Source organism: Puma concolor, chromosome E2 (assembly GCF_028749965.1).
Source record: "Puma concolor isolate L17-30 chromosome E2, mPumCon1.1.hap2, whole genome shotgun sequence".
Lineage (NCBI taxonomy): Eukaryota > Metazoa > Chordata > Mammalia > Carnivora > Felidae > Puma > Puma concolor.
Window position 1 is genome coordinate 14,390,722 of NC_141681.1, and position 16,778 is coordinate 14,407,499.

At 39.2% G+C, this 16,778-nt stretch overlaps 1 protein-coding gene across 7 annotated transcripts in view; it reads right to left on the reverse strand.

Moving 5' to 3' along the window:
• Positions 1-16,778, reverse strand: part of HYDIN (HYDIN axonemal central pair apparatus protein) — a 442,685-nt gene that overhangs the window by 290,689 nt on the left and 135,218 nt on the right. For all 7 annotated transcript variants that reach the window (XM_086688949.1, XM_086688948.1, XM_086688951.1 and 4 more), the window contains one exon: positions 3,707-3,831. In XM_086688949.1, coding sequence (XP_086545075.1) covers positions 3,707-3,831 — 125 coding nt within the window. The remainder of the gene's footprint in view (positions 1-3,706; positions 3,832-16,778) is intronic.

Genomic DNA, 16,778 nt, shown 5'->3' on the forward strand with positions numbered 1-16,778 from the left:
GTTTGAAATAACCAAACTTCTCAACAAAATACTTTTTAAACTACTTTAAAATTGATCCCTAACCCTATAGGATAATAAGAACATCAAAGTGAGGTAAAGAATTGTAGGAAATAATGTGGTACCAAGGCTGTCTTTTGTGGTAATGGCTTCTGTTAACCCTTGAGCCTCTCCTTTACCTACTGCATTGTGTGCATATGATGGCAGATAAAGTCGAGGGCCTGCCTGAAGTGGGGATGCTAAATCCAGAATTTACAAAACACAAAAGGGCAGGAGATATGATGGGGTTCAGCACACACTGTCCCAAAATATGGCACACCTTGGCATACTATTTCAAGTGGAAGGAATCCGAGAAATGGCAGATAAGAAAGGATTTTCTGATCTTCCACTGAAGCAGGCCGTAAGACCCACATGTGAGAAGTACCCTCCTGTACTTGGATGAAAGGAGCAGACTTGTCTGGAGACAGAGGGACATTGAGAGGAAGTTGTTTTCCCAAGTTTACTACACTTAGCTCATACCCCTTTTGGTCCTAACACATTTTTCCACAACTCTACTCTTCATCAAACCTAGCAAAAAAATACCCAGGTTTAACTACTTCTTCAAGGTCTTCATTTCTTTCTGAAAGCTCCCATGCCAAGGTGAGATGGGGAAATGGAAGGACCCCATAAAAATCAGCTTTTGTTCTTCTTCCTGCTTTCTGTTCTTGCCAGGACATGCAACCCCAGCCCACTTTACACATGCCTCAGAATGCCCTCCTGGTAAGGAACAAGGAGTTCATGATTCCTCTAGAATAGATGATATCTAAGGGAGGGCCAGGTGAGAAGGACCTGAGGAAGCCAGCATATGTGCATTCCAGACCAAGGCTCTATACATCTTGATGCCAAGGTTCCCTGGCTCCAAGAATAACACCTGGGCCTTGGTCTTCTAACCAGTTCCTGGATGCCTGAGGGGACACGTATACCAGAATCTGAACAAAGACAACACCCCCTCCTTCCCTTTCTGAGTTTGTCGAATGCTGTGTCTGTATCTGAGCTCTCTATATCTTCAATAAATTCTGCTCTTATTTCCTGTGGGCTCATGTTTGATTTCCATCCTACATGAAGCCGAGGACCCTCTTGGCTGCTCCTGCAGGACCCTCTGGGTCCCCAGACTCAGCCTGCCTGCATCAAAGGAAAACTTATATTAAATAAATGTATGCTTTTCTCTTCTTGATCTGTCTTTTGTTACAGGGCTCCACCCAAAAGCCTAGAAGGGTGGAGGAAAAATATGTTTTTCCTCCCCTATAGATACTGTGGTTGAAAAGCATCATAAACAATAAACAGAAACTAAATAAATAAATAAATAAGCAGATATAATATATTTAAGTGATGAGATGCAGAACGAAAATAACAATGTTTAACATATTTAAGAAATAAAAGGAAAACTTGAAAAATGAAAGAGTAGGGAGCAATCAGATTTAAGAACAGATTTAATCAAGAACCAAATAAAATTTCAGAAAGCAAAATACATACAAGAATGGAAAAATTAAAACTCAGCAGATGAGGGGTGCCTGGGCGGCTCAGTCGGTTAAGCGTCCAACTCCGGCTCAGGTCATGATCTCACAGTTCATGGGTTTGAGCCCTGCGTCAGGCTCTATGCTGACAGCTCAAAGACTGGAGCCTGCTTCAGATTCTGTGTCTCCCTTTCCCTCTGCCCTCCCCCTGCTCGCTTGCTCTCTCTCTCTCTCTCAAAAACAAATAAACATTAAAAAACAAAACAAACAAACAAAAAAACCTCAGCAGATGAGACTTCATGGAAGAGGGAATTAGTGAATGGAGAAGAAAGTATCCAGAGAAGTGTTACAGAGTCAAAGAGATGGAAAACATAAAATAAAGGTTAAAAGGAATAAATAGTAAAGTAGTAATAGAAACAGAACAATAGAGTAACTAATTGGAATTCCAGAACAAGATAATAGAAGGGAGAAGAGCCAATAATCTGTATGGGGAACAAAAATTAAACACAGCCCCTACCTCACACATATACATATATGAATTCAAAGATCACCCATCAACCTAAACATTGAAGCTACAACTATTACCCTCTGAAAGTAAACATAGGAGACTATGTTTGTGATCTTGGAGAAGATAATCATTTCTTAGCAAGAAGGCAAAAAGCATTCATCTTAAAGGAATATCATTGGGAATGCTGACTTTATCAAAGTTAAAATTTTCTGCTGATCAAGAAACATGAAGGGAATGAAAAGGCAAGCTACGGACTGGAAGAATATATTAACGGCACATATATCTGACAAATGGTTAGCACTGAGAATATCAAGTTATAAAGTACTCTTACAAATTAATAATAAAAGAAAAACAACTCAATAAAAAATGAGCAAGACTTCAACAGACACTTCATTAAAAAAGATATATGAATGGCCAGAAAGCACAGGAAAAGGTGCTCAACATCATTAATCAGATGAAAATTAAAACCACTAGAGGACCTAGCTTGACACTACTTGCATGTCTAAAATGATCAAGACAACACTATGTGGTAGCAGGAGGGAAAAAAAGACAACACTTTATTGGCAAGGATGTGAAGCAATTGGAAGTCACACACTTTGTTGGTGGGAGTGTAAAATGACACAACTACTTCGGAAAAATGGGTGTCCCTGCCGTGTTATAAACTGTGCTTTTTACCTTCCTTTCTTGTATTACATGGGCCAAAGCTTTCCCCTTTGTGCTTAAGCTGGTTCAGATCAGGTTTGTCTTGAGAGCAGCCAGGGAATTCCGTCCTACACTAAAAGATAAGATACGTGGATGGTACCACTGGGTATGTGTCGCTGTTATGCCAGGCAATGTGGAACTTGGACTGCTTAACCACAGGTCCATAGGCAAGGACTCGAACGTCCCACTCAGATACGCATCCACAAAGCCAGAAAATCTGAACTGTGAACTACATGTCATTTGTTACTCTTTCCCTGGCTGTGCCCTTGTGTTTTCTGCCTACAGTGGCCTTCTGATGCAGACAATCTGGGTCAATAAACATGAATGGTTAAAGAAGAAGGGAGAGGAAAATGAGAAAAATCATGAAATAATAAATGGCAATGGTAAAATATTAATTTGAAAACCAACTTTGGGGACTTGCATAATGTACATGCAGTCCACACAACCATAAATTAAATATTAGCAAAAACAATTGTATAATTTTCATGATTATACAGACTGTGGCCTTCAAAAAATGCTAGTGGCAGTAGACACAGTACTACATTTAAGTAAGACATTAAGTAAGATACTTGCACATTCCAAGAATTAAGGCAGCTGGGCCTTACATAGACTAGTGGGTACACACAAGAACATTCTGAATTGGAGTTCACATTTTTATGATGTTAGACAAATGCAGTAATAAATCAAATGGAAAACATGGTATTAATTTACCTTCAAGTCCCATGTACATATAAATAACCTTAAACTATCTGTGTGACTGCAGGGTATACTTTCCTTCCAGAGCTCTGTATTTCTCAGGCTTTCAAGCACTGGAGAAACCAGTCAGGTGGGACATATATCTGGATCAACATTATTTCTGTTGGAGACATTCATTCTTCGGTTCTTTACCTTGTGGCTCTTGGCTTACTCTAATGCAGCCAAAATAACCACCTGCTACTTTGCTTCACCATATTTTCCACTTGACCTTTCTTAACATGTAGAACTTTGGACAAAGAATAACACATACCTGTGTCATAATGCACAATAAGTCTTTTGCTGTGATTGCCCACAGTCTGTGGCTCAAAGTCCACTTCCAGTTGCATGGACTCTCCCACATTAAGAGTTCCAACAGGTGGCTCTACGGAGAAAGGCCTGCAGCACACATGGAGACGCACCATCAGAACACATCCTGACACGTGTGAGAGGAGGAGAAGATACAGACAGGACTTGTAGCTCTGTAGACAGCTCAGACCCCCCGCCCCAACTGAATGAATCAGAAGTACAGTATACTTTACCCCCTAATGTGAAAGATTTGGTTTTTAAGGTTAAAATAGCAGTAACAGATCAACAAGTCTAAGAGAAATTTAAATGGTATCATAATATTCTTGTTTGTGTCCTTGGCTTTCAGCCATTCTTTTAGCATTCATTGAGTGATTCCAGCGGTCAGACTTAAAACATGTATGCAAATACTGTGAGCTGCAACAGAAAAGTACCTTCAAAGGGATAGAAATCAAGTTTTGTGACAGTTCAGTGAAGTTTTCATAATGGAAAAATATATCAGAGTCCCAAAAGATCACACAATCACAGGAAGATAATTTGAGGGCAGTTTAACAAGGGGTCTATTGAAAAGGGGCTTAGGGATATACAGGAACTACAAAAGATGATACAATCCCCCAGGGCTATAAACAGTAAAGCCTTTATGACCTCTAGGCCCAAAGAGCCAAGGAGCAGCGGTGGTTTTGAAGCCCACAAGAGTCCTACTTGAGAATGCTGCCTTATGAGGAGCAAAGAGCTTCAGTCAAGACAGACAGCCCAGGTGGCCTCACAGAGAAGACACTAGGGGAGAAACTGTCCTGACCTCACATCCTCCTGTCTCATCACCTGCTGGGACCCCTACTGGCTGAACCGAACTAGAAGCCAAAGCCTTGGGAGTCTGCTGACCTAAGCCATACAGGTCAGCCCTCTGGGTGACAGCAAGCTGGAGAAGGGTGGAGAACATTTAGAAAGGCAAGCTGGGGGGTGTCTGGGTGGCTCAGTCGGTTACGCGTCCGACTTCAGCTCAGGTCATGATGTCATGGTTCATGAGTTCGAGCCCCAGGTCAGGCTCTGTGCTGAAGCTCAGAGCCTGGAGCCTGCTTCAGATTCTGTGTCTCCCTCTCTCTCTTCCCACCCCACTCCCCTGCCCACCCCCATTCATGTTCTGTCTCTCTGTGTCAAAAATAAATAAACATTAAAAAAAAATTTTTTTTTTTAAAAAAGGCAAACTGGGGACAAGTCCTGTGTGGAAAATAGAATTTGGGCATGTAGACATTATGGAGTGATAGGGTAGATTTGGGAACAGGAAATAGTTTCATCTAATTTCCCTGGAAGTGTTAAGAGAGAAGCTGGATCTGACCATGAAGTACCTTAAATAACTTACAGCATTCTTCCTTTTCAATAAAAAACCCAGCCCATTTAATTATTTTCATGGTCCATTTCACTTCTCTAAATTGCTAGTTTTTCAAAGTAATGCGTTGTACAATGTATCTGGCAGGCTAAGCTGCTTCTGATTATTTACTTCCATCACAACCATTTTTTAGTTTCATCCCTTAAATCTTTCCTTAGATAATGAATTTAATGTCAGAAAACCTGAACTTTCTTTGGTGAGGAGATAGCTGTGGCAAGGGTAGCACTTGGTGGTACCTGTGATCATCATTGCAAGATGTTCAGTGCTTCCTACCACGGGCCACTGTTTATTTCCTCTGGGGCTCTCTACTTGGATCTCCCTCTACTTTCACTTCTTTATCTTCCCATGCCTTTGTGATTTTCCCACACCTACAGCACCAATCCTCCAGCGAACTCCGGGCATTTCTGTCGAGGCTCTATGCAGTAGTGGTCCTTAGCATGAAGCCACGTAAGAAGTTCAAAATCCAGCTCTGCCATGACCTTACAGCAAGTCACTGAACATTTTGTCTCTACGGGGGTGATGACAGCACCTACTTCATAGGGCTGTAGGGAGGACTAAAGGAGCTGGTACAGGTGAAGAGCTTAAAACAATGCCTGGCACATAGGAAGTGCTAAACAAGTGTTTATTATTAATGTTATCTCTCTCACTGGCAGCCTCTAGATGGGAGATGGCCTGAGGATGATCTTGGCTGTTTAGATGAGTTCAAGGTCTTATTATTCTCCTCTCAATACTTCACACTGCTCTAGGGATACTGCAAAAAACATACACAGGTAGTAACACATTCATCTTTGTTCAAACACCTTCAGTGGTCCTCATAATCTATGTAATCAAGTTCAAAGTCCTAGGCATTTGAGGTCCCATGCAATCTGCTCCCAACTACATTTTGCATTCTTATTAAACACATACATCTGTCCAAATGTCCCAAACATCTGTCACATTCCAAGTCAGAATGGGGAGGGACAGGGTGAGAGGGCTCTGCTGTCTACACTTGAACCTCACCTAGCACTGCATCACCTCCCTCTTCCAACTAGACTGTGCCCTCTACACAGACCACTAAGGTCACACAAGAATACTTACCATTTTCCACAGGTCATACTTCTCCCAAAGCCACTTAAAATTGCTCAGACTCAAAGCCACCTCTTAGATAGACTCTTCCCTGATTCTCTCTCTTGTTAACAAAGCCTCTTTCCTCTCAGAGCTGTGACTTTCTTTTCACTTCTTACTTCAGTTCACCTTGTACTACAGTTAGTTTTCATGCCTGACCCTGTCAATAGCTACAGACTCTTGAGATGACAGGAAAGGGAAAGCAAATAAACTTCCATGAGCACGGACTCCATACTGGGCACTACACTGGGCACCTTACATATGCCAAACCTTGTAATCCTGGAAAAAACCTGCAGTAAGTAGGTACTATTATTGCATTTTAGACATGAGAAAATAGATGCTCCAAAAGGGCAGGCAACTGGCCCAAAGTTGCCCAACAGGTAGTGGTGGAGTTGCCTTCAAGTTCAAGTTCTTCCTGCCTACCCAAACTATCCCTGAACATAGAAACCACCTAGTTAGGCTTATCTTTGTGTCTCTCACCCCCCCCACACAGTTCTGTACTCACAAAAGTCTCTCAGAAGAGGTTGTAGATTGAATTATAACCAACTTTCAGAGTGAAATAAAAATATCTGTAATCATTAAATAATCTTTATAACATCTTGGTGGAACAAAAAAGGAACAGACTTTCAGTATCTCAAGAATCCCTGCTTCCTGAGATGAAGGTAAGTCATCCAAAATAAATCTCACAGTCTTAAAAGTTTTTTCCTTCCTTATGGCATCAGTAAGAATCTTGAGAATTGACAACTGGGCCCAGTTTCCTGACTTTGGGAACAATGTTGTGATATTTTCTTCTATCTTTGCTTCCCTAGTTTCTAATATTTTTCTTCCTACATGGTGCTTTCATTTTCTTTTCAAACATTTCTTGGTGGCAAAAGGCACAGTTTTGAAATCAATTGGATAGCATTATCTCAGTTGCAAAACCCAAGCTAATTTTCTATGGACAAGGAGACCCCTCTCTAGGACCTCCAGATATCCAAATTCTATACAAAGGTAACAGATACTTTCCTGTTGTGCTCACTGTGGGGTTTATATTATATTAAATTTCTTCAGCAGTTAAAAAATCACCTGGGATCACCAATGTTACTTAGCCTAAGCTTTCTCAATAAATCAGATGTTAATTGGGTAGAGTGTGTTAAGTTCTGGTGCTTAAACATTGTCTATAATTCGATTTCGTACTTCATTTTTACCACAGGCAGACAGGCTGAACTGGCCAGAAAATATCAAGTATCAGAAAATGCTCTTAACTAAGAGGTAAAAGGCATTGTCTCTCAAGGGCATAAGGCTGGCTCTGTCTATCAAAATGTTTGGTTTTGATATAATATTCTCATTAATACTGAGTGCTTGATTAGGGACAGAACCCGAGTTCGTGAAAAATCAGGAGACATAACAAAGATTTTGAGTTTTCGTTCAATTCCCTATAAACTGCTCTTGAAAACTAATATTCTGGTTCAATTTAGATTCAATATTTTAGCAAAAGGTCAAGATTAGCTGTTATATTAAATATGGAATATAATATTAGTATGTTTTCTTCAGATAATCTTTCTTATTAGCTGATTCCTAACCTGAGGTTTTAGAGTTTGAGACTGCTTCCTAAACTTTTCTATTGCACCTTCCAAAATTAATCTTACTTTAAGAGTCAAAATTATTCTGGTACCTACTAGACTTGCACATCAAATCTGTAATAAAGTTGAAGAGTAATTGTTTATGTTCTCTGTATATTTTACAGTACATTGCAACTCCTTTTATTCATATAAAACCCATTATGCCTATTTTATAGTACTGGGAGCATTTTTTTTTTTTACTTTAAATTATTGTACAGGTTTATAGCTGTAGCTTTGCCTTTGTGATATACGGTTGGATAGGCATCCTATAAACATTTATTGAGCACTTATTTCTTCTAGGCACTATATTTGATGCTAGGAAAATACAAATGAAAAGAGTTAGATACAACCTTTGCATTTGAGAAGCTCATATTCTAATGAGGGCAACAGACAGGCAAATAAAGTTTTATTTTTAAAATTTATATGAACCCAACCATTTATAAACTTAGCCATTAATTAAATCGTTATTTCAATAAAAAGAATATGATCTGTTTTTTAAAGAATTTCCCATGAGATACTGTTTCTAACTGTGTATTGACTCTAAACGGGACCAAACAGGAGACCCTAGGTTTTTTCACTGCAAAGTCTCACAGTATATCCATTGCCCTCCCATGTCTATTGGCAATCATATTAACTGAAAGAGTGGTCCTCACCCCTGTGGGGGCAACAAAACCACCTGTGCATTTTTTAGAAAGGATGCTTGTCAGGGCATCTCCCCAAGATTCTGATTCAATGCAATGTGACCACAAGTTCAATTACATCCTTTCTCATTGTAGCCAGCAAGGTTCTCAGTCGAAAACAAAAGAAACCAACTCTGGCTAACTTAAACAGAAAAGGAATTTATTGGAAAGATTTGGGGTAGCTCACAAAATTGAAAGCATGGTTGGAAAATACAATTTTGTGGAAAGAACATGAAATTACTGTATCATGAATAGATACTATATCTAAACAGAAAAGCAAAAATATTTGCAAACAGGGAATTTGAGAGATTGATGAGAGAGATGAGAAGCCCAACTTAAGATGGCGAGATTCCTCAGGGGTTAGTAACAGCAGTTAGCCATTTCCACTCCTGGGTTGGAGACACAAGAAGAGGAGGAAGTGTTATCAGATCCTGGGGACCTGGAAGAAGTTGAAACCACGGCAGGCTGCTCTGCTGACAATTAGAACCAGAGAGGAGATGGTTCACTGCTGGGGACTCTGCTGAAGTCTGAGAGGGAGGAGGAGAAATGCCCTGGCTGTTTGCTACCCTGCAATCTCCTTCTAGTGCCCTCCCCCTTTCCCCTCAGTGGTCAAACCCAACAGGAATCCAGCTGGCCTAGGCAGCTAGGAAGGCTAACAGCCCAGAGATACTGAATAGAGCCTGGGAAGGGCAAGGAGTGGATCTGAGGGTAAGTAAGCCCAGAACTGGCCCATGTTAGTTCTGATCTAGGCTTTTTCTATTAATTTACTGGGGGAACTTGGATAAGCCATTTCCCTTATCAGGCCTTATTTCCATCATCTGTAAAATGGGAATGTTGGACTAGAGTTTCTGATGTCGTTATGATTACTAGCTAGTCCTTGAGTGGACTTACCATTTTACCTTGCAAGTATTTCTATATTCGGAGAAGATGATTGGCATTCATAGTTATATGGATAGAAAAGTTTTAGATCTTGTCATGCAACTTCACACTATGAAATCCATGCAGTGATTTTGCTTCACTTTTGTATGGCTATGATATATAATAAGTTCCATTTATGTGTAGTTTTCAGGATTCAGTCAAACATTCCAGGAAGATATGCTGCCTGCACCTGGTTTTCCACCTTAAGTAGATTTTATTTTTCACAGGAAAAATACCAGTGTAACAGGAAGTTTTTAATGTGTATTATGGAACGTGGTTGTGGAAGGCCCTTTTAAATAAAAAAAGGTTCATGCTTTCTAACTCATGGTGAGCCAGTTAACCTGCTTCTTTCTCCTTCAGTCGAACTCTGTGAATCTCACAAGATGGCAAAGTCTCTATAGGCCCTTATGGACAATGTCAAAAGACACTAATCTTCAAAAGAACTTTGCCTTTGCCTTTGCTGGTTGACTTATAAATTAGCTCAGTGGGTCTTGCTTCTACCTGGGATGCAGAAAGCTAGAAAGAGGTTGCCCACCCTAACAATGAAGAAAAGCCAGCTAAACAATAAAATCACAACTTTTCTCGAACCAATCAGAAAGGAGATGTTGCAGAGCAAACAAGTAGCCTGAAATCTAAAGATGGACAATCCACCCGCCCTCAGGGGAGACGGGAAAGGTACAGACCATTATACCTGTGGCAGACAGAACTTCCCGCCAGGCAGAAGAAACAGCAAGAAAGAATGGAACGGAAAAAATGTTTGAAGAGTTAATGGCTGAGATTTTCCAAAAATAATGAAAGATCTAGGAAGCTTGGAACCTCATGCAGGATGGAAACCAAAACTAAACAAAAGCAAAACAAAATCCTTAAAACAACAAGACCAAAGACAAAAACAAAACCCACATCTAGACATATCTTATTCAAATTGCTAAAAATCAAATATAAACACAAAATCTTAAAGGCAGCCCAAGAAAAAACACATAGTTATGTACAGAGGAACAAAGATAAGAGTTATGGCAGGGTTCTCTTAAGAAAAATGTAAGCCAAAAGACAATGAAATGACATCTTTAAACTCCTGAAAAAATTATGCAGAACTGTCAGCCCAGAATTCTAAAGTGTAGAGAAAATACATTTCAAAAATGAGGGCAAAATACTTTCTTTCAAATAGACAAAACAGAGAGAATTTCCAATAGAGCTGTGCTACGAGAAATATCAAAAGTAGTTTTTCAACCAGGAGAAATAGGATACCAGACATAAACTTAGACCTACATAAAACTGTTCAGAGATAGTGATGCTCCTGGGATGCTCCTGTGAACAATAAACACAAATCCCCTCCCAAGGGATGTGCCTTCCACCCACATTATGGCAGCCCTACCACCTACAATATGGCAGAACAGGTAACCTGAAAGCTCTTCCACCAGAAAATACCTAGAAAGACTGGATAAAATATAACCTATATAAATGTGCAGCTGAGCATGCATTAAAAAAAGGCAAATCTACAGGATTTAAAAACAAAGAGGAAGCTAAGAACCAGAGCAGTTAGTCACTGAGCTGATGCTAGGTCTGACCTGGATTCTCAATAACCTTAAAGCCCTGGTCATTTTAGTTTGTTTGTTTTATTTAAATTCAAGTTAGTTAACATATAGTGTAGTATTGGTTTCAGGAAATTTAGTGATTCATCACTTACATATAACATCCAATGCTTAACCCCAATAAATGCCCTCCTTAATGCCCATCACCCATTTTAGCCCATCCCACAGCCACCCCCCTCCAGCAACCCACAGTTTGTTCTCTATATTTAAGAGTCTCTTATGGGTTTGTCTCCCTGTCTGTTTTTATCTTATTTTTCCTTCCCTTACCCTATTTTCATTTGTTTCATTTCTTAAATTCCACATGAGTGAAATCAAATATTTACCTTTTTCTGACTGATTTATTTCACTTAGCATAATACACTCTGGTTCCATCCACGTTGTTACAAATGGCAAGATTTCATTCTCTCTGAATGCCCAGTAATATTCCATTGTGTGTGTGTACACACACACACACACACACACACACACACACACACACACACACCACATTTTCTTTATCCATTCATCAGTCGATGGACATTTGGGCTCTCTCCATAATTTGGGTATTGTTGATAGCACTGCTATAAACATTGAGGTGCATGTGCTCCTTCGAAGCATTTTTGTATCCTTTGGATAAACACCTAGTATTTCGATTACTGGGATGTAGGGTAGTTCTGTTTTTTATTTTTTCAGGTAACTTCATACTGTTCTCCAGAGATGTTGCACCAGTTTGCATTCCCACCAACAGTGCAAAAGAGTTCCCCTTTCTCCACATCCTCACCAATATTTGTTGTTGCCTAAGTTGTTAATTTTAGCCATTCTGAAGGGCGTGAAGTAGTATCTCATTGTGGTTTCGATTTGCATTTGCCTGATAATGAGTGATAGTAAGCATCTTTCCGTGTGTCTGTTGGCCACCTGGGTATCTTCTTTGGAAGACTGTCTATTCATGTCTTCTGCCCATTTAGTCACTGGATTATTTGGTTTTTGGGTATTGATTTTGATAAGTTCTTTATAGATTTTGACTACTAACTCTTTATCCAATATGTCTATTACAAATATCTTCTTCCATTTCATTGGATGCCTTTTAGTTTTGCTGATTGTTTCCTTCACTGTGAAGAAGTTTTTTATCTTGATGAGGTTCCAATGTTCATTTTTGCTTTTGTTTCCCTTGCCTCCAGAGACATGTCTAGTAAGAAGGTGCTATGACCAAGGTCAAAGAGGTTGTTGCCCATTTTTTTCTTCTAGGATTTTGATGGTTCCATCTTACATTTAGGTCTTCCATCCATTTTGAATTTATTTTTTTGTATGGTGTAAGAAAGTGGTCCAGGTTCATTCTTCTGCATGTTGCTGTCCAGTTTTCCCAACACCATTTGATGAAGAAACTGTCTTTTTTCCATTGGATATCCTTTCCTGCTTTGTCAAAGATTAGTTGGCCATACTTTTGTGTGTCCATTTCTGAGTTCTCTATTCTGTTCTATTAACCTATGTGTCTGTTTTTGTGCCAGTACCATACTGTCTTGATGATTACAGCTTTGTAATACAGCATGAAGTCCAGAATCGTGATGCCTCCAGCTTTGTTTCTCTTTTTCAGGATTTCTTTGGCTATTCGGGGTCTTTACTGGTTCCATACAAATTTTAGAATTGTTAATTCTAACTCTGTGAAGAATGCTGGTGTTATTTTGATAGGGATTTCACTGAATGTGCAGATTGCTTTGCATAGTATGGACATTTTAACAATATTTGTTCTTCCAATCCATGGATATTGAATGGTTTTCCATTTCTGTCTTCTTCAATTTCTTTCATAAGCTTTCTATAGTTTTCAGGATATAGATCTTTTACCTCTTTGGTTAGGCTTATTCCTAGGTATTTTATGGTTTGGGGTGTACTTGTAAACAGGAATGATTCCTTGATTTCTCTTTCTGTTGCTTCATTATTGGTGTATAGAAATGCAGCCAATTTCTGTACATTAATTTTATATTCTGCAACTTTGCTGCATTCACCTATCAGTTATAGCATTTTTTTCATGGAGTCTTTCAGGTTTTCCATGTAGAGCCCATGCTGTCTGTGAAGAGTGAAAGTTTGACTTTTTCCTTGCCAATTTGAATGCCTTTTATTTCTTTTTGTTGTCTGACTCCTGAGGCTAGGACTTCCGGTACTATCTTGAACAACAATGGTGAGAGTAGACATCTCTCTTGCGTCCCTGATGTTAGGAGCAAAGTTCTCAGTTTTTCCCCACTGAGGATGATATTAGCTGTGAGCCTTTCATATATGGCCTTTATCTTCCTTTTTGAGGGTATCTACTTTCTTTCAAAAAAGGATGCTATATATTGTCAAATGCTTTTTCTGCATCTATTGAGAGGATCATGTGGTTCTTACCCTTTCTTTCATTAATATGGTATATCTTTTATTGATTGATTTGCAAGTATTGAACCAGCCCTGTAGCCCAGGAATAAATCCCACTTGATCATGGTGAATAATTCTTTTTTTTTTCAACGTTTTTTTTATTTATTTATGGGACAGAGAGAGACAGAGCATGAACGGGGGAGGGGCAGAGAGAGAGGGAGACACAGAATCGGAAACAGGCTCCAGGCTCCGAGCCATCCGCCCAGAGCCTGACGCGGGGCTCGAACTCACGGACCGTGAGATCGTGACCTGGCTGAAGTCGGACGCTTAACCGACTGCGCCACCCAGGCGCCCAGTGAATAATTCTTTTAATGTACTGTTGAATTTGATTTGCTAGTATCTTGCTGAGAATTTTTGCAACCAGTTTCATCAAGGATATTGGCCTGTAATTCTCCTTTTTAGGGGGGATCTTTATCTGGTTTTGGAATCAAAGTAATTCTGGCTTCATAGAATGAAGCTTTCCTTACATTTCTATTTTTTGGAACAGTCTGAGAAGAGGTATTAACTCTGTTTTAAATGTCTGGTAGAATTCCCCTGGGAAGCTATCTGGCCCAGGACTCTTGTTTTTTGGGAGATTTTTGATAACTAATTCCATCTCTGTTGGTTATGGGTCTGCTCAAATTTCTATTTCTTCTTTTTCACTTTTGGTAGTGTGTGAGAGTCAGAATTTGTTAATTTCTTCCAGATTTCCCAGTTTGTTGGCATATAATTTTTCCTGTTTCTCTTAGAATTGTTTGTATTTCTCTGGTGTTGGTTGTGATCTCTCCTCTTTCATTCATGATTTCATCTATTTGGATCCTTTCTCTTTTCTTTTTGATAAATCTGGTTAGGAGTTTATCAATTTTGTTTATTCTTTCAAAGAACCAGCTCTTAGTTTCATTGATCTGTTCTACTGGGGGTTTTGTTGTTGTTGTTCCTATATCATTTATTTATGCTCCAATCTTTATTATTTCCTTTCTTCGGGTGGCTTTAGGCTTTACTTGCTGTTCCATTTCTAGCTCCTTTAGGTGTAAGGTTAGATTGCTTCTTGACATAGGCCTGAATTAAAATATACTTCCCCCTTAGGACTGCCTTTGCTGCATCTCAAAGGGTTTGGATTGTCATGTTTTCATTTTCATTCCCTTCCATTATTTTTTTAATTCTTCTTTAATTTCCTGGTTAACTTATTCATTCTTTAGTACGATGTTCTTTAACCTTCACATATTTGAGGGCTTTCCAATTTTTTTCTTGTGATTGATTTCAAGTTTCATAGCCTTGTGATCTGAAAACATGCATGGTATGATCTCAATCTTTTTGTACCTGTTGAGGGCTGATTTGTGACCCAGTATGTGATCTATTCTGGAGAATGTTCCATGTGCACTCAAAAAGAATGTGTAGTCTGCTGCTTTAGGATGAAATGTTCTGAAAATATCTGTTAAGTCCATCTGGTCTAGTGTGTCATTCAAAGCCATTGTTTCCTTGTTGATTTTCTGCTTAGATGATCTGTCCATTACTGTAAGTGGGGTATTAAATTGATACCATTGATGATGGTATCATTATCAATGAATTTGTTATTAATGTATATACTTGGGTTTTTTCAAGTTGGGGGCACAAATATTTACAATTATTAGATCTTCTTGATGGATAGATCCCTTAATTATGATAAAATGCCCTTCTTCATCTCTTGCTACAGTCTTTGGTTTAAAATCCAGTTTGTCTGACATAAGTAAGGCTACTCCAGCTTTCTTTTGACATCCATTAGCATCATAGATGTTTCTCCCTCCCCTCACTTTCAATCTGCAGGTGTCTTTAGATCTAAAATGAGTCTCTTGTAGGCAACATACAGATGAATCTTGTTTTCTTTTTTTTTCTTTCTTTCTTTTTTTTTTCTTTTTTTTTTTTTTTGTTCATTCTGGTACTCCATGTCTTTTGACTGGATCATTTACTCCATTTACATTCACAGTGATTACTGAAAGATATGAATTTAGTGCCACTGTGTTACGTGTATACTTGGTGTTTCTGTGATGTTCTCTGATCCTTTGTAGTCTTTGCTCTTCTTTTTATTCCTCCACTCAGAGAGTCCCCCTTAAAATTCCTTGCAGGGTTGATTTAGTAGTCATGAAGTCCTTTAGTTTTTGTTTGTCTGGGGAACTTTTTTTTTTTTTAACGTTTATTTATTTTTGAGACAGAGAGAGACAGAGCATGAACAGGGGAGGGGCAGAGAGAGAGGGAGACACAGAATCTGAAACAGGCTCCAGGCCCTGAGCTGTCAGCACAGAGCCCGACGCGGGGCTCGAACTCACAGACCGCGAGATCATGACCTGAGCCAAAGTTGGAGGCTTAACCGACCAAGCCACCCAGGCGCCCCTGTCTGGGGAACTTTTTATCTCTCCTTCTATTTTGAATGATAGCCTTGCTGGATAAAGAATTCTTGGCTGCATATTTTTCCCATTCAGCACATTGAATATCTCCTGCCACTCCCTTCTGGCCTGCCAAGTTTCTGTGGACAGGTCTGCTGCTAACCTTATGTAGGTTAAGGACCTTTTGTCCATAGCTGCTTTCAGAATTCTATCTTTGTATTTTGAAAGTTTCACTATGATATGTCATGGTGTTACCTGTTTTTGTTGATTTCCAGAAGAGTTTTCTATGCCTCTTGAATTTGAATGCCTGTTTCCTTCCCCAGATTAGTGAAATTCTCAGCTATAATTTTTTCAAATAAACCTTCTGTCCCCTTTTCCCACTCTTCTTCTGGGACTCCTATGATACAGATATTGTCTTGTTATATGGAATCACTAAGTTCTCTAAGTCTTCCTTCATGATATAATACTTTCCTTTCCCTCTTACTTTCAGCTTTATTTTTTCCCATAATTTTATCTTTTATATCACCTATTCTCTCCTCTGCTTCTTCAATTCATTGTGACTATATTCATTCAGTTTTGCATCTCAGTTATAGCATTTTTAAAATTTCAGTCTGACTAGTTTTTCCAGCTTTGATCTCTGCAGTAAGGGTTTCTCCGGTGTCTTCTATGCTTTTTTCAAGTCCAGATAGTAGTCTTATGACTCTTGTTCTAAATTCTTGTTCAGATATGTTGCTTATATCTGTTTTGAGCAAGTCCGTGGCTGTGATTTCTTCTTGACCTTTCTTTTGGGGAGAATTCCTCCATCTTATCATTTTGGCTAAGTTTCTGTCTTTTATGTGTTTTAATAGCATGTTATATTTCCTGCAACTGAGAGTAATGCTATCTTAAAAAGGGGTCATGCTCTGTCCAGGGCCTGGAACTTCCAGAAGTGTTTCTGGTGTATGCTGCGTGCACTATTTTGGCTGCTCTATCCCACTGGTCAGTCTTCTGCAGAGCTCCTCCCTGCTTGCAGTGGATAGTGTTTGGATCTTTAGGTGTTC